The sequence below is a fragment of the Hippoglossus hippoglossus genome, chromosome 11 (genome assembly GCF_009819705.1).
Source record: "Hippoglossus hippoglossus isolate fHipHip1 chromosome 11, fHipHip1.pri, whole genome shotgun sequence".
In the NCBI taxonomy this organism is placed as follows: Eukaryota; Metazoa; Chordata; class Actinopteri; order Pleuronectiformes; family Pleuronectidae; genus Hippoglossus; species Hippoglossus hippoglossus.
This window is the reverse complement of record NC_047161.1, coordinates 6,870,428-6,887,634: the sequence shown is the minus strand read 5'-3', so window position 1 is coordinate 6,887,634 and position 17,207 is coordinate 6,870,428. Positions and strand designations below refer to the sequence as shown.

General features: G+C 46.8%; 3 protein-coding genes and 1 non-coding gene across 8 annotated transcripts; 3 read left to right on the top strand and 1 right to left on the bottom strand.

Moving 5' to 3' along the window:
• The first annotated feature begins 84 nt into the window (after nucleotides 1–84).
• On the top strand, nucleotides 85–4,148 carry LOC117770597 (26S proteasome non-ATPase regulatory subunit 4). 2 transcript variants are annotated; one of them, XM_034600216.1, is made up of 10 exons: nucleotides 85–206; nucleotides 769–909; nucleotides 1,347–1,461; nucleotides 1,596–1,682; nucleotides 1,848–1,916; nucleotides 2,078–2,293; nucleotides 2,541–2,649; nucleotides 2,757–2,888; nucleotides 3,006–3,058; nucleotides 3,578–4,148. In XM_034600216.1, exons 1-10 carry the CDS (start codon nucleotides 181–183, stop codon nucleotides 3,746–3,748), a joined length of 1,119 nt encoding a protein of 372 aa, XP_034456107.1. In that variant the 5' UTR covers nucleotides 85–180; the 3' UTR covers nucleotides 3,749–4,148. The 2 variants fall into 2 exon arrangements, with proteins under 2 accessions (XP_034456107.1, XP_034456106.1); XM_034600215.1 differs by having other exon boundaries at nucleotides 3,003–3,058.
• Nucleotides 4,149–4,309: 161 nt separating this feature from the next.
• znf687b (zinc finger protein 687b) lies at nucleotides 4,310–12,639 on the top strand. Of its 4 annotated transcripts, none has more exons than XM_034600189.1 (11): nucleotides 4,310–4,442; nucleotides 5,120–7,444; nucleotides 7,961–8,223; nucleotides 8,312–8,496; nucleotides 8,969–9,145; nucleotides 9,258–9,420; nucleotides 9,725–10,069; nucleotides 10,297–10,397; nucleotides 10,485–10,572; nucleotides 10,703–11,310; nucleotides 11,380–12,639. In XM_034600189.1, exons 2-10 carry the CDS (start codon nucleotides 5,134–5,136, stop codon nucleotides 11,303–11,305), a joined length of 4,236 nt encoding a protein of 1,411 aa, XP_034456080.1. In that variant the 5' UTR covers nucleotides 4,310–4,442; nucleotides 5,120–5,133; the 3' UTR covers nucleotides 11,306–11,310; nucleotides 11,380–12,639. The 4 variants fall into 4 exon arrangements, with proteins under 4 accessions (XP_034456080.1, XP_034456075.1, XP_034456077.1 ...); XM_034600184.1 differs by having other exon boundaries at nucleotides 7,928–8,223; XM_034600186.1 differs by lacking the exon at nucleotides 4,310–4,442 and adding an exon at nucleotides 4,451–4,765 and having other exon boundaries at nucleotides 7,928–8,223.
• On the top strand, nucleotides 9,468–9,602 carry LOC117771180. Its single transcript, XR_004615533.1, has one exon. It is a non-coding gene; the product is annotated as a small nucleolar RNA SNORA13 (small nucleolar RNA).
• Nucleotides 12,640–13,188: 549 nt separating the features above from the next.
• aqp10b (aquaporin 10b) lies at nucleotides 13,189–16,357 on the bottom strand. Its single transcript, XM_034600214.1, has 6 exons — nucleotides 15,954–16,357; nucleotides 15,063–15,189; nucleotides 14,258–14,395; nucleotides 13,948–14,066; nucleotides 13,629–13,846; nucleotides 13,189–13,534 (listed from the first exon to the last, which is right to left on the bottom strand). The coding sequence occupies exons 1-6, from the start codon at nucleotides 16,296–16,298 to the stop codon at nucleotides 13,336–13,338; spliced, it is 1,146 nt and encodes a 381-aa protein (XP_034456105.1). The 5' UTR covers nucleotides 16,299–16,357; the 3' UTR covers nucleotides 13,189–13,335.
• Nucleotides 16,358–17,207: the final 850 nt, after the last annotated feature.

Below are 17,207 nucleotides of genomic sequence, written 5' to 3'. Positions count from 1 at the left end.
AAACACTTGAAAGAAAAAAAAGGAAAAGAAAGTGGACGTTGGGATAATGACACAACCTTTATTAGTAAAGAAATTACAGGAAACCAAAATTTGACCAATCAGATTTGACTTTGCTCAGCCTTCAACCAATAGCGGGTGAGCTTGCGAGACCACGACAGAGAGCAACAAGAAGTTTCCAAGATGGGGCTGGAAAGTACTATGGTCTGGTAAGAGCTGGATTAAGTTGGTGTTTCCTGTAGTTTTTGATCAGATATCTGTTCACACGACGACGTGTTTTATATTTATTGTACTTATGTTGTCCATAGAGCGGGATTTGGGGGAAATCTCCCGGAAACTGATCCAATAAATGGCCGTTAACGGTTAGCAGGCTAACGCGATGCCGAGTCATTGTGGCTAAAAGAAGCTCACATCTCCTCTCGTATTAAAGATTTAGTTAATTATCCGCGTTTTTAAGTCTCATTATTTGCGGCTAAGTACTTTCTAGCTGATTATTGAACTGACAACCTTAAATGTGTTGTTTACAACGAGCGACAGTGGTGACACCGCTTGCTAACGTTAGCTTCACTTGCTAATGTCTTAAAATCTGAACCGCGAGCTCGTTCACCAACTCCCCGGCGAGGAAGACCCTTCATCGGGGAGCTGGTGACGAAGAGGAAGATGTGTTATTAATGAAAACAAGCTACTGGGCCGAATAAGGTCAAGGTTGACATGTTTGCTAATGTTAGCATGTTAGCTCAGTGATGAGTGGAATGTGTGTTTTCTCCCCAGTGTGGACAACAGTGAATACATGAGAAATGGAGACTTCCTGCCGACGAGGCTTCAGGCTCAACAAGATGCGGTCAACATCGTGTGTCACTCCAAAACCCGCAGCAACCCCGAGAACAACGTGGGCCTCATCACTATGGCAAAGTACGTTTTTATCTCCTCAGCAAACAAAACATTCTCCAAGTCGCCACTTTCCATAGACACACATCTGTAATGGAGAATCTAATAGGCACACGTTATTTATTACTGTACATCCACAGATAAACACAAGTGTGAAATAATGAATTTACTCCAATTAGGCCAGCACCAAATGATTATTTAATTACTGACTTAATGTGACTTTTATTGCATGAATAATAGTGTTCTAATTTCCCACAGATCAAGCTGACGTCTCCAGATATCAGTCAGAAAGATAATTTAGCCTAAAACGGCTTAAATTATTATTTGTTGCTGATTGTTTAGTTTTTGTCAATGAAGTAGTAATTGCTGCTGCTCTGAATACAATGTTGTTTTTGTTGTGCATGATGTCAACAACAGGATGTTTCCGTGCTGCTGTAACACTGACTCTTGTTTTCATGCAGTAACTGCGAGGTCCTGACCACGCTGACGCCGGACACCGGCCGCATCCTGTCCAAGCTCCACGCTATCCAGCCCAAAGGAAATATCACCTTCTGCACGGGCATCCGAGTGGCTCACGTGTGTAACATTTCCTGATTATAATCCATTGTTTTAAAATGTAAAACAAGGCCAGGACCCAGTAACTATGATTCAGCAGCAGACGATTTTGGGATGCCCTATTTCTGATATGTTTGATTTTTTTTCTTGTGTAGCTGGCCCTTAAACACAGACAAGGCAAAAACCACAAGATGAGGATCATTGCCTTTGTTGGGAGTCCGGTTGAGGATAGTGAAAAAGATGTGGGTTTTAAGTCTTGTATCATATTTTGTACCAGAGATAAATGTTGTTTCCTATTGATGATACATAATAGGTTTTACAATCTGTCCCACTGACTATATGACTGTTAATGTTTTGTTTCTTTCTTTATCTTTGACTGCTTCTGTCCGAACATGTCACTTCTGCAGCTTGTGAAGATGGCAAAGCGTTTGAAAAAAGAGAAGGTGAATGTGGATATTGTCAACTTTGGAGAAGAGGTGAGGAATCCCTTTGTATTGTTGTAAGACAGAGTGATTTTCAGACAGAATTGTTTTATCTTGCATTTAATTAAAAAAATTTGGTGTATCTGACACTTGTATGTATTTATAAAATAAGTTTTCCGTTGCCCTTACCCTCGTTCTTAAACTGTTTTATTTAGGAGTTGAATACAGAGAAGCTGACAGCTTTCATAAATACTCTTAACGGGAAGGAGGGCACGGGCTCCCATCTGGTCACCGTCCCTCCAGGGCCCAGTCTGGCTGATGCACTGCTCTCCTCTCCCATCCTGGCTGGTGAAGGCGGTGCTTTGATGGGTCTTGGTGCCAGTGACTTTGAGTTTGGTGTGGATCCCAGTGCTGATCCAGAGCTGGCACTGGTAAGCAATATAATAACTTAATATCATGAGTCAATGTTAGGAGTTACTGTTTACATAGCAAATACATGTGTTGGCTCCAAGGAACCAGTCTAAGGTTAGAATCCACTGATCTACACAGAAAAATATAAACAATGTGATGCAGATGATATAGTAGGGCACTTACATAGCATCAATAAAGAAATACATGCAGTATCTGGACTAAAATCCCATGATTAAAATGTTGACGTCATCTCTATGCATTTTTTAGGCCCTCCGTGTATCGATGGAGGAGCAGCGACAGAGGCAGGAGGAAGACGCCCGCAGAGCTGCTGTCGCTTCTGCAGCCGAGGCCGGCGTGACCACACCCACTGCAGATGGTAAACTAGGAACTGACTTCACCTAAGTGACAATAAGAATTGTAATGTTTTGGATTTAATTCAATTATATTTTTAGGCTTTAACTGAATTTTGATTGATTTTCACAGAGTCAGAGGAGGCCTTGTTGAAGATGTCAGTATCTCAGCCTGAGAGTGGTGCAGCGGTGCTTCCTGACTTCAGCAGCATGACAGAGGAGGAGCAGATCGCCTACGCCATGCAGATGTCTCTTGCCGGTGGAGGTGAGTTTCATTTGATTCTCGTGCACATGTATGCTCTTGATATCACTTTTGGTTGCTCTTATATTTGCTGTGTGTTATTTAAAATAGTGATAAGATTTTCTTTAATTGTGTGAACAGAGTATGGTGAAATGGACACAGGAGCCGCCATGGACACTACAGAATCAGCCAAGGTGAGTCATCATCCATCCATCCATTATTTACACAGCTTATCCTTTGAGGCTCGTGCTTAGATGAAGATGAAAAGCCCCTGGTTGAATCATTCATACAAATAACCACAAGACTGAACATGAAAATGTCAAGAGAAAAGTGAGGTACGACTTCAGAACCAGAGTTTAGTAGGAAACATCCATATCTTAAAATTGACCGGGAGACAATTTTGAGACTTTTTACAAGTGTAATAAGACATTCAGCAGTGGATGAAATTTTGGGTGTAATAGGCGTGTTATAAGGGTTTTGTTACAGATCTTAATAACAGTGAACTTTGAAATGAAAACTTAAAGCATATTTACATACAATAATGACATATAATTTGAGGTTTCCTATTAAAAATGAGAATGGATATAATTCATAAATTCACACGTTTACCTTCACATGAGACACGGCCACATCCTGGACCCATTAGATCTTAAAACCTAAAAAAAAGACCTGATGGATCCAACAGATTTTTCTCCTTTATTGTAATTGAATAGGAGGAAGATGACTATGATGTGATGCAAGACCCAGAGTTTCTTCAGAGCGTCTTGGAGAACCTCCCCGGCGTCGACCCCAACAACGAGGCCATCCGCAACGCCATGGGCTCCCTGGCCTCCCAGACAGGAAACAAGCCAGACGGCAAAAAGGACGAAGAGAAGAAGAAATGAGAAGAAAGAAAAGGAGAAACTGACAGAGACTCCAGATGTTGACTAGATTAAAAAAAATGAACAATTTGCAGACGAATGCATTATTACTTTTTATGTATGAATAGATGCTTTCTCCTGCATGACGGCCCTGGGACCGACATTTAATACTCTCCTGTTTGAAAAAAGCACCAACATGCAAGAAATAAAAAACCTACAGTCTTGATTTTCTATTGTGATATCTGACTCCCCAGTTACACACATTTATTTGATCTTATAAATAGGATTTGGGCCTCGTGCAGTCTTTACCCTACATGTTCCTAGTGGTGTTGTCACCCATCAATCACCCAGAAGGGAAGAAAACAACCAGCCACACACTCCTGTCAAGTCTTTGTGTGTTTTTGAAATAAAAATCTATATGTTAGTCCCATTTCCTTGTGGTGTTTTTGTCCTCTGGTCCTGATGGTTGACAGAGAACCATCAGATCCTCGCAGAGACAGGTGGCTTCGCATGCGGTTTTAAAGACATGAGGACACAGGGTGAATATTTCAAGTCGTCCGCTGCAGAAATCAAAAAATATACGTGTCGCTAGCAGCATCCTCCTCGGTGCATTTTTCCAGCGCGATCACAGCCTGATAGGATGTCCCGGATCATGTGACGGGAAGCGCCGCATTTTCAGCTGAAAACGAGCTAGGATAGTCGGGAATCGCACATCCAGGTAAACAATCAAAAATACATGAAATATTAAAGGAAACTCCCCGTCCCGGCCATCCTCTCCTCCGCCATGGTCGGCCCTCCGGTCACCGGGGCTTCGCCGCTGTGAACCCACACCTCGGCAAACCGGCTCCGGTTGCCTGTTTGTGTCTGTAACGGGGATCGCTAGCTCGTTAGCTAAATGACCCCTCTGTCTCGGCTGGAGCTCAGCGGCCAGCTAGCCAGCCCCAGCCGTGTGGTGTGGGGGGGGGGGAGTGGAATGCCGCTAGCTTCAAAATAAAGCGAGGTCGCCGTCCGGGTTGAACCGAGTCTCGAAATGTCCCCACCGTGAAGATGTTGCATGTTTGTCAAAGCTGGAATGAATCCGAGTCTCTGCGTTCACGGCGAATTGGCGCTAAACCCTCCAGCAGAGGAGGGTTTGGCTGCAGAAACGGCGACGCTAGCATGCTAACAGGCTAATGTGTATGCTAGTGCAGGACCATAACAAGCTAACCGGCTGCAGCCTGTCAGATTCTGTCAAACCAATGTGCTCGGGGAAATGCACACGTTGTAAATATAAAACACGTCAAAGCCTGTAAATGATTTAAAATGTGCTGCATGTTGATTGGTTTAGTGGCATGTTTATATTCTGGTGGAGAAGAGTTGGATCCCTCTTCTAACATGCCTCTTGTGTTTTCACAGGAGGTAATCCCGGCATGGGGGACATGAAGACCCCAGATTTCGATGACCTGTTGGCAGCATTTGACATCCCTGACATCGATGCCAAGGAGGCCATCCAGTCTGCCCCAGACGAGGCGGAGGGGCCCCATGGAGCCGCAGGAGCCCCCCTGGGCAAGCAGGACAGTGTGGTGGGTGTTGGGTCGTCCATGAGGCCGCCAAGCCCTGCTGACCCGCAGGCGGACACCCCCATTGTCAGCGTGATCGTGAAGAATAAAGTACGCCTGGAGACCGTAGATGGAGACGAGGGGGACGCAGACCAGGACCCGATTGATGTGATCGCCGGGGTGGATGTGGGTCCCAGACTGGGTGCGTGTGCCCCTGGGATGGCTGAGTCCGAGGCTTTGAACCACAACGGTTTTGGGGCGTCCGGTGTGTCCACGCCCCTGCCCCTCAGCCAGGCCCAGTCCAACGGGGCGCCGTGGTCAATGAACACCCCCAAAGTGTCTTCAGAAGCAGCCGGTGTAAGTAAGGCTCACAAGCAAGGGGGGAACATTTTCAACAGACTCAAACCGCTCGTGGCACAAGGGTCTGGAGATCCAGTGGGTCGGGCCAGGAAGATGCAGCTTCTCCAGCAGCAGCACCAGCAGCAGCAGGACACAGGCCAGGAGAGGGCTGATGGCGTCAAAGCATCATTACCGTCGTCGTCCTCTCTATCAGCGGGGTCTTCTCCTCTGGCTGCTGCCGGGCCCGTCGGACTGTCCTCACCTTTCTTTCCGCCCTCCAAGCCTCTGCTTCCAACTCCCCCCTCTGCCCTCTCATCGCACCCGCTGCACTCGTCTCAGCCTTTTAACGGAGCTCCCAAAAGTGGCCCCGCTGGATTTCAGCACCAGCAGATGGAGGAGGATGATTCAGACCCGGACCTGGGGAGTCCACTGGTGATCCAGGAGACCCCAGACTCCCCGACCTGCCCTCAGCTGAGCCAACGCTACAAGTCGGACTCTGTCTCATCTCAGCCTCCATCCTCTACTTCATCTCACCCGAAGCCTGGGGACACTCCGTCTGGGGCCTCTCTGACTTCCTCAACCCCCCAGTCTGGCTCGACGGAGAGTCCCCAGCTGGAGGACCGGCACCCAGAACACGTCATCGAAGAGAGAGACTCTCCAGAGAGTCCTGAGCCAGAGATCCCAAAATCCACGGCTCAAGTCAGCTCAAAGAGGTGCTCCAGCCCCGCAGTGGCCTCCACTCCACCTCCTTCTGAGCTGCGTGAGCCCAAAGAGGAGGAGGAGGAGATGGAGGTGGGGAATGGGATCGATAGGGTCATCGATGGCAAAGCTGACAAGGGAGAAAATGCGAGAACGGGTGAGGAAAAAATGGAGGTAGATGATGGGAAGCCTAAACCCCCGTCCACTGATGTTGGAGATGTTCCTGCACCTGCTGCTTCTGGAGCCCCGTCCCGACCCTTGAAAGTCAGAATAAAGACAATTAAAACCTCCACGGGTGGAATCACCAGAACTGTCACCAGGGTGGCACCTAAAGGGGCCGCAGCGAAAGGTTTGGACTCTAAAGCTCAAACTGGGGAGCGAAAGCTGCTGGGAAAACAGGCCCAAAAGCTCGAAGCGTCCCCCGGTCACATGACAACAACATCCCAGAAAGTAAGTGCTCTCAATGCTCTGCCTGTGTCGACACTCGCAGCGAGCAGCGTGATGCTTGCTGCCGCCACCAAGGTCCAAAACAAAATGGCTGCATCTGACAAGGCCAAGGTTTCCGCCACTGCTGTGAGCATCACCAAATCTGCTGCTCTGCCTGCGACTCCATCTGTGACCTCCTCCCCCAAGTTCTCTGTAGCTGCCGGTGGGATCAGCGTACGCACAACCACTAACAAGACGGCTAACGGAGGCAGCGGCACCCTGTCGCCGAACAAACCCGCCTCCATCGTCAACAGCACAGGCGCCGTCATCTCCCGCAGTCAGTCGAGCCTGGTGGAGGCCTTTAACAAAATCCTGAACAGTAAGAACCTTTTGCCGAGCTACAAGCCCGACCTCTCTGCCCCCCCGCCGCCTGAGTGGGGTCTCCCGCTCCCTGCCACAGGGTACCGCTGCCTGGAGTGCGGAGACGCCTTCGCCCTGGAGCGCAGCCTGGCTCGCCACTACGACCGGCGATCGCTTCGCATCGAGGTGACCTGCAACCATTGTGCTAAGAGACTGGCCTTCTTCAATAAGTGCAGCCTGCTGCTGCACGCCAGGGAGCACAAGGAGCGTGGGCTGGTCATGCAGTGCTCGCACCTGGTCATGAGGCCTGTCACCGTGGAGCAGATGATTGGCCAGCAGGACATAACGCCCATTGGTGGTGAGTTGGGCTGCAGCTGACAAATATTTTCAACATCTGTTTTTCAAATAATCATCACAATCTCCCAGAGCCTTTCATTTACAACCACATAAAACAAATTTAATTCTTACATTTTAAGGAGTCGGAAACAGACAATACCTGGTTTTCTCTCTGAGGAATCACAGAAGTGTGTTTGATGCTTTTGGAGTCAGTTTGAATTTAGACGCCCGATCAACAGTCCAAACTCTAGAGATAGTCACTTTATATTTTAGACCAAAAGACAGTTGGAAATATTCCAAAAAGAAAAAGGGATTTTGCATCCTTCTTTAAAAAAGTTATTACTAGATTTACAAAATTAATGTTCTGTTGATTGACTCATCATTTCAGCTCTACACATTAAATGTGTTTAAATCCTGTTCCTCTTGACGCATCCTTCGTTTGCGATTCATCTCCATTGACCATGTCCCATTTGTCCCGGTTGATTTCCACCCTCTGGCTGAACAGGCCTGCTCACCTCTTCGTCCTCGTCTCCTCCAGTCTCCTCTCCCTCTACCACATCCGGGGGCGCCGCCATGTCTGCCAACTCCAGCCCGATGAAGGACGCCTCATCTCCAGCAGCATCTCAGCCTCGGCCGGTGCGCCGCGTGCCTCAGGGTCCCCAAGCGCTGATGCCTCTGCCCTGCAAGAAGGCCGACGTGCTGCAGTACCACAACTTCAAATGTCCGGAGTGCCAAACACAATTCGCGGGCAAGGCTAATCTGGTCACCCACTTCCAGCAGATCAGAGCTGCTCCGAACTCGGTAAGACTTGGCGATGAGAGCACAGTGTCAATGTGCTGCTGGTGTCTGCTGCTGGTAAAGGTGTGATTTCCTCTTTCTTCTGTTTCAGACATGTACGCAGTGCTCACCTCCCATGATGCTGCCAAACTCGTGTGCGGTGTCCGCCCACCAGAGGATCCATAAACACAAAGCGCCCCATGTGTGTCCCGAGTGCGGTGGGATCGCCCGGCAGGACGGCTTCCAGACCCACCTGGAGGAGGCGTGTCTGCACTTTGCCAGGCGCATCGGCTACAGGTGAGTGGACACTTTCCAAAACTATCTATCTTTACATATTTTATCAGTAGGAAAATGAAAGATCGTAAATTATTTAGCTGTTTACTTGAATGATCTGTAAAATGTCTGAAATGGTGAAAATTTAACTTTTTCCAAAGCCCAATTCAACATATTGAAATCGTTTTGTCCAAGAAAATATTAATAATCTAAGAATGTTACGTTTACTCTCACAGACAAAAAGGAAACCAGCAAATAATCACATTTGTGAATCTGAAAATACAAGTTTTTACTTGCTTTTTTTCAATTAACAATTTAGTTAATTGATAAAGTTTCTTACTTTATAGCATCTCAGTCATTAGTCTTCCAAACAGCCCAAGTCTATGAAAGTTTAATGGTATAAAAACCAATCTGCAAAAATGTATCCAGAGATTTTTTATGATGAACAGACAGTTCATGAAAATAAGGGAGGTTTAACAAATGTTACTTTATCAAGGTGCTCGAGCTGCCAGGTCGTGTTCGGAGGCCTGAACTCCATCAAGTCCCACATTCAGACGGCTCACTGCGAGGTCTTCCACAAGTGCCCCAGCTGCCCCATGGCCTTCAAGTCTTCCCCCAGCGCCCAGAGCCACATCAGCACCCAACACCCGACGCTCACCGGAGGACAGGCCAAGTACGACAGCTGCTTCATTCTGCACGCTGAGAAATATCTTCAGAAAGAAAATTACAATCACATTTTTGGTCACAGATTCTAAGAATATCTGTGTTTTTTTCTTCTTTTGCAGAATGATCTACAAGTGTGTGATGTGCGATACGGTCTTTACCCAAAAGCCCTTGCTGTACATGCACTTTGACACTCATCTAGCCAAGCAGAAAGTGCACGTGTTCAAGTGTCCTGACTGCACGAAGCTCTACGCCCAGAAAGGTTCAATGATGGAGCATATTAAGGTTTGTTTATTCAGGTATTATATGTATATTGTAGTTCATGAGCCTTTTGCCTTTATGTGTTGCCTGTTCATTGCTTTCTACAGTGAATGTGGTGTCAACTAAGGCATACAGCAATTCTTGGATCGACCTTAGCAGAGTTCCTCTCTGGGGACTTTGTTATAAGTTCTATACCAAGAACAGCAGCTATTGGAGTAATGGAAATGTTTTTGTGAATTGGAGTAATCAATATTTTGAAGGTGAATGAATCACGTCTGAACGCTGTCTGTCTTTTTGTTCTGTCTCACTTTCCCATCGCCTCGCTCAGACCACACACAGAGGCCCAGCAGCCAAACAGGAGTCTGTGTCGGAGGCCCCTAACCCCGTCTCGGCCCCGACCCTCACATCCAGCCCCTCTGGCCTCAAATCCAAGCCCCCTGGAAAGCCTGACAACTCTGACGGGGAAGACTGGGGAAGGGAGCAGGAAGAGGAGGAGGAAGAGGACGACGACGAAGACGACGATGCCGACGAGGACTACGAGGCTCCGGGGGCGACCGCGGCGGGGGGCAGCACTCAACTCGCTGCCCAGACCGAGTGGACCTGCCCCCAGTGTCAGTCCACCTTCACTGACAACGACACCTATCTGAGTCATGTGAAGACGGAGCATGGCAAGGTGGAGCTCGCTACCTCTATTATTTATTTGAATGATCATATTGAGTCCAGTTAAGGAGGACGCTAAGTCCATCAAATTCAAACATTGAACTTTGTGGTTGGAAAAAGTGCGAGAGGGAAGCTGCTGTTAATTTCCTGTCTGTACTGTCGCGGGTTTGACTGAGATTCAATATATTTTTATCTTATCTCTCTCTCTCTGCGTCCCTGTGTGTGCCGCCCACTTCAAAGTTCCCCTGTCGTATTTGTGGCGGCACGTTCAGCACGTCCTCCAGCTTGAGACGTCACGAGCGCGTTATTCACGAGGGCAACAAAAGAGTCTTCCACTGCCAGTGAGTCCCCGGAAGCTTCCGTCAAAAACACGCATTTGTGTTTCATCACACAAACTGAAACAAAACTTTTGTGTAATTCTGTTTCAGATACTGCACAGAAGGCAAGCGGACCTTCGGCAGTCGGTTCTTACTGGACAAACACATTCGGCTCCATCACAGAACCCCGGATGGACAGGTGAGTGAAGACAGGAACAGTCCTCTGGCTGAGTTGTAATTTAAAGTGTGTTCTGCCTGTGGTGATGCTGTTTTCTTTCTGAAACTGTAAGAGTCCAACATTAACTCTCTCTCTCTTCTTTTATCCTCAGGCTGCCCCCATGACCAGGAAGCGTGCAGCCACCGGGGGAGAAGGTGCAGGAAGCTCCTCAGAACAAGACGGTGAGGGCGTGCCCCCTGGAGCCAGGGCAGGAGACGAGGAAGAGAACGCCACAGAGGAGGGTGAGGAAGTCAGCGCTCCCGCCAAGAGAAGCAGGGCGACCGTGCCATCGACGTCGCTCAGTGAGCTGGAAGAGGAAGACAACGTTTTCCGCTGCGTCCCCTGCGGCTTCTCCACCGAGGACGGCGCAGAGTTTCAGCGCCACATCCCCCAGCACCGGGCCGACACCGCCTCATTCCAGTGCCTGCAGTGCGGCGTCTGCTTCGCGTCAGCCGGCTCTCTCGGCCGGCACCGCTTCATCGCTCACCGCGTGCGGGATACCCAGAGTGACGCGGAACGGGGCACCGCGCGCACGCACGGCTCCCCGGATGGCTCTCCCGCTTCCTCCCCACAGGCGCTGGGTGAGGACGGCGACGGGAACCTGGGCTGCAAGGTGTGCGGCCGGCGCTTCGACAAGGCCTCGGACCTCAACACCCACTTCAGGACCCATGGCATGGCCTTCCTCACCGCACACAAGACGGACAAGCCCCAGTAGAGGCGGGGCCGGGTTCCTCTGAGACTGACGTGTCATCTGCGACGAGGAGTCGAGTGTCACGCCCGAGCAGGGAGGCGGCAGAATATGAATGTCGACGAAAACGGAGCTGCTTCCTCTGCTGTTTTTTTTAGCTACAGTAAACAGTTTAAATCTCTGGCACCTCGTGTGTGCGATTGTAACTGCATGTTTGATCCTGTTACTGGTCACCTGACTGAACGCACCTGTGATAGTGGAACGGCTCTCAAACGGCCCCCCCCCCCCAACTAAAGCATTTCTATATCAGCCATATTGTTTTCCAATCACTCTGCACTGAGTGTCGCCACCTGCCTGTTACCACATGTATCGCATATTTTAATACACAACACCCCCCCACTGTACTCATGATTGCTGTAGTGCCGATATTTTTCTACTTTACATCATTCTCACATTCGTTTGCAAGTCGTCGCTCGTTTCTGGCGTCCGGCCGGTTTTTACCAGCTCCAGACGCCGGTTCACATGATCAAGCAAAAAAAAATCCCCTCGACATCTGGTGAGCGTAGAATTGACACTGATTTTTATTTTTTATTTTGCTATAATATTTATTTATATGAAACACATCATGACTCTTGGTATCTGTGCAAGTCGGTTGCGCCGAATCTTACGGTGACGATTTCCCTGCGACACAAACACGAGATGCGACTCCTGGAGGGCATTTCATTAGCAGGCGAGGTCACTGGAGGCGTGTGACCTGTGTAGTGTGAATAACGTGTGGTGATGTTAATCGTAAAGCTAGAAGACGAGAGGCCAGGCTTCCTGCCAGTAGTGTACGTGTACGAGTTTTGCCATGTAAATATATATGACACTAAAAGAAAAGCGTTCTGGTTTTAGTAACTTGTTATGATAATGTGAATACGTATAGTATTTGTACTTGTACCGTTCCTTTCTTTTTCCAAAACCATTTGAAGTCTAAAAAGAAAAAAAGAACCCCCCCCTTACCCCCCCAGAGGTAGCTATACATTGTAATTACAAAGCAGAGTGAGAGCGGGGGGGTTGTGTCGTCTTAATGTGTATGAATACAAATGTTTATCTCTTGAGATGTTTTTTTAATCTACAGAATCAGTGCTTGCTGTACTCACGTTTCTTTTATATGTTTGAAAAACAGCCTTCACGTTCACGTGATGGAGGCCGACGAGTGGAATTCTTTTTTTTGTCCGTTTGTATCTTTTATATGTCATGCTATCATATTTATATAGATCAATAGTGGAAACTTCATGTCATTTTCTTTTTCCATGGTTGTGGTCTGCTTGCTGAAATGCCATACACTTTTGTGCTGTTTCGAAATAAATGTGTAAAAGGAGACGATTGACTCGAGCGGCGCTGTCATCAGCCGGGAGGACTGAGGGTCGCAGCTTCTTTCTGTTTACGAGCTGAACTGATCTCAGTTCTGTTCGTATGAAATTCACATCAGTGATAAACAAGAGCAGCTGAGACTGACAGGAGGGTACGGAAGCCTAATGCTGCCAAACCAGGAAAAAAAGCATGTTATATACATTTTGTATACGTTATATTTTCACATAACATACAAACTTATCACGTTATAACATGATTCGTTTCACGATATAAAGTGAAAAATACTATGTTTGTATGTCTTACTAGTGTGAAAATATAACCCTGTAAAAGATCTTTTTACGTTATAACTGATCCTGGTCTGTTAGTGTTTCTCTGGCGTGGCAGCAACACAAATCAAATGTTTGACCTGATTCTGGCACTAACGAAAAATAACAGGGTCAACAAAGTTAAAGAGATTGACCAGAGAACAATAATTGTCTGATTCCAAGTCATCTTAAATATTTTTTATAACAGGATAAGATCATTTAGGACAAGTTTTCATCCCCTGGGGGCAGTTATTTGTATAGAATTCCAAAGAAACAATCTACATGTTCCAAATACATGAGTCACATAAAACATTTACACACTTTCACTGGGTATAACACATTTACTGTTCATGACACATTTACTGTTCATGACAAAGTTTCAGCTTCATTATTTCATCACAAAGTGGGGTTTTTTTCGCAGCCTGGCTCCAGCTCCAGTCCCGTCTTAGTCTCAGACGCCTCCTGACACGACATCTGGAGCTCGGTCGGAGCGAGAGGATGGTGGACTTCAATCATCAGTTCGTAGATCAGCGTCCCCAGCAGAGCTCCCACACAGGGGGCCACTATGGGCACCCACCACCAGCCTCCTCCGGCCCTGCAGAGATTAAGACTCATTAATATGGAGCAGGAAACGAGTGAAAGCTTTAACTGTGCAGACAAAACTAGAACCCCGATGGGAGATGACTAACTTGAAAACATCAACTCCCCAGCCGGCAATGTACGTGAACAACCGAGGCCCAAAATCCCTGGCTGGGTTGAGGGCGTAGCCGCTGTTGGAGCCCATCGAGATGCCAATAACCAGCACGGCTGCTCCCACCAGGACCGGCTGCAGCCCATCAGGGAGGGAGCTGTTCCTCTGGTCCCCGAGAGCCAGCACACACAGCAGCAGGGCAGCTGTTCCTATCACCTGGAAAACATGGGAATAATGACACGGCGTGCACACAGGGAGCTGGTGTCAACATTTCTATTCATTGTTTCTCAAAATGAAAACCAGTGTCGGTATCTGACCTGGTCCACGACCCCTCCCCACAGACTGAGGTAGTCGGCTGGGTAGGTGGAGAATATTCCTGCTGTGGCCGTGGGACCCGTCACGGTCAGCTCACCCCCGCTGTACGACTGGATGGCGTCTGCAAACAGCTCATCACACACGCACAAGTACATGTAAACCACGCCACTGCACTTCATATGCAATTTGACGACAATGGGGGGGAAATAGTGACATTTTGATCCTTCAATTCAAACTGTCTCAGACCCAGAGAACAGTTGGTTGGACCTGTGTTGTGATTCTGATTTGTGTCGAACACTGTTGGAAACTCACCGTAGTACTGCAGAGCAACGGTGGCTGCAGCCAGAAAGGCTCCGAGCACCTGGAAGAAGACGTAGAGAGGCAGCTTCGTCCATGGATGTCTGCCCAGGACGCACATACTCAGAGACACAGCAGGGTTCAGGTGAGCACCTGGGGAAAGGAAAGGATTATATACAAGTTAGAAATCGTAGTTTTTTTGTCTCGGGAAATATATATTCTAAGAGGTTTTAATACCTTTTGCATGCACATATAATCTACCATCATCAATGAGTTTTAACCTGCACAGTTTGTATTTCTGATCTGCACAAAGTAAGGAGGGAGGGTTTGGTTGTTTTCCTTCTGGCTCAAGTTCAGTTTGATTCTTTTTGTGAGAGCAGGAGTGGGTCGTATTTTTTAATAGTTGCATCAAAAAAACAACTTTCACTTCTGCCATGGTTTATAAATATGGATTTACACATTAAACTCCAGATCTGTTAAAAGAAATGATCATCGGTGCAGCAGGCCCAAACATTTACACCATTTTTATTCCAAGGACTCTTGATACTGACTCAACCTGACTCCTGCATTACCCACAGTGCAACTCTCCTGCTGACTCTTAAACCCTAGATTCAGATTAGCCACACAAGTAGTGACAAGCAGAGATGAAGAGCAGGCAGCAGAGCTCCTGGGAAACTCTTTGTTATAACTCGACAGATTTGTTTTCTCCAGCTGGTGCCAACTCAAATTACATCAGTTGAGGATATTCATCAGATTTTCTTTATATTTTTTTCCCCTTTTAATATATTAATAACCAAGGGGACATTGTACAGTCTCTCACCTGAAACTCCACGAGACACAAAGACCCCAAACGTTACCCCCAGGGCAAAACCCAGATTGATTGACAGGTACTGCCCCTTCTTATCTTCGGTCGTGGTTACCTGGGCAACGGAGCCACATCCAAACAGCTGCAATTACATGACACGGAAATCTGTTATTGAGTGAACGAGTGCAATAAACAGAACAGATCCGCATGTTTACAAACGAGTACAGACCCTGAAATGAAAACGACACAGTTCACACACAATATCCTTACACAGGTAATTAACTTCACACTCTTGTCTCGGTGTAATCTCTGTTTTTATCAGCTTCATTACCGAGGAACTGGCTTTACGACTCCTGTTGTAAAGGAGAGACGTCGATTAGATAAAACAAAGTGTTCAGATAAGACAAAACCAAACAAACGCAACAAGCAGAGATGAAGAAACATCCCTGTCCATCTTAAAATAACACACACACACACACACACACACACACACACACACTTTATCCTCCCCCCTTTTTACCTCCCCCTCGCTCACTGTTACACTATCTCCTACTCTCTGTCTCTCTCTCTCAGGCCAAAGTCCTTGGTTATGTATTGTGAAGATTCACTAGCTGCATCAAAACAGAATATAAAAAGACACCATTTGAAATACTTGATGTTGATGAAGGGAGAACTTGAATGAATTGATAAAGAAGACATCTATTCATTTATCATTTTAACAGCTTAATAAAAAGATGCATTCACTGTAAAAGACGAAAAGGACAGTTTGTGTATGTTCTGACTTCAGAGGGTGAATCATTTACTGTAGTTTACCATCTTTACACATTAAAAAGAAAGATATATACTTGTAGTTAACCTCATTTAACTCTTTAACCTAAACCTATATTCTTTAAAAGATGTACTCACTATGAGGACGTAGACTCCGAGGCACTCCGCCATGCACTCCCTGACCAGCTGGTTTCTGATCTGACACTTCCTCAGCAGCCTCTCCATCCCCGGGGTTTCCTCTGCACCGTCCGGCCACAGGTGATCAGTCAGAGCCGTGTCGCTGGCATCCGGCGCACCAGACCCGCACAGCACTGCACCGCCGTGTGTCTGACCGAGCAGAGTTTGCCCTTTCATACTGGAGCCGCCGGCTGCGTCACACGCTTTATGGCTCAGCCGAGGCGCACGTAGGAGAGGAGAGTAGCTCACTTTGTAGGACATCTGGAACCTAGATCCCAGCAGGACTGAGTAGAAAGTAGAATTCATCTCACAGAACTGGGCTCCTTCTACCCGATGCTGCTTCCCTTGGTTGGTTTTCTGTGACCTCACCTGGTTGGAATCGACTCTTGATTGTTCTTCTCGTTTGATTGGTCCTCACAGGATTGGATTTTCCTCATTTCAATCAAGAAAATCATTTCTGAGAAATCAAGCCGAGTGTGCATCTTCCTCGTGTCACGGCACCGTACATTATCTCTGTATCTTTATAATAACTTGTACTTAGTGCGTCTGTATAATTTATCACAACACATATAAGCAGGTAAATAAGAGAGACGACAGATTTCAGGTTTAGTTTTCTGGTTTCTGATGCATCAGGAAGAAGAGCTCAGAGTTCAATTAGACATTTTTTATGGTCCTAAATCATTTCCAGTGTAGAATAAATGAGGATGACTATATATTATAAACGCAGCCTTCACATGTGATATTTATTCTTCCTTTGTTCACATGATTTTTATCTCTTTAAAGAAAATGCTGGAGGCTTTTTAAGCTCCTGATGCTGCGAAATCGACAAGTTCAAACAGAAAAATGGACAAATATCAGTGGTTGTAATGTGAAGTGCAGATAAGTGAACATCAGAGATCTGAGAGCTGCAGCTGATTCCAGGTAACTGTGAGAAATATGGTGCAGAAAACAAAAAGGTAAAGAGATAAACAAGAGAATTCTATTTACTGTAGGAATTGACCTTTTCTTATTCTTTACCTGTTAAACAGCCAATTGTGTTCATCTGTACCTTTGGTGATTTCATGACTTTAAGTGAAGCAAGTTTCTCTAAAGTTCCTTAAATCATTTATGATAAATCTTTCTTTTTTCTCAGTTTTGAAAACACGGCTCGTCCACCTGCTAAGGCAGAAAAGACGAGTTTACACAGGAGGGAATATTAATGTCTGTATTGATTTA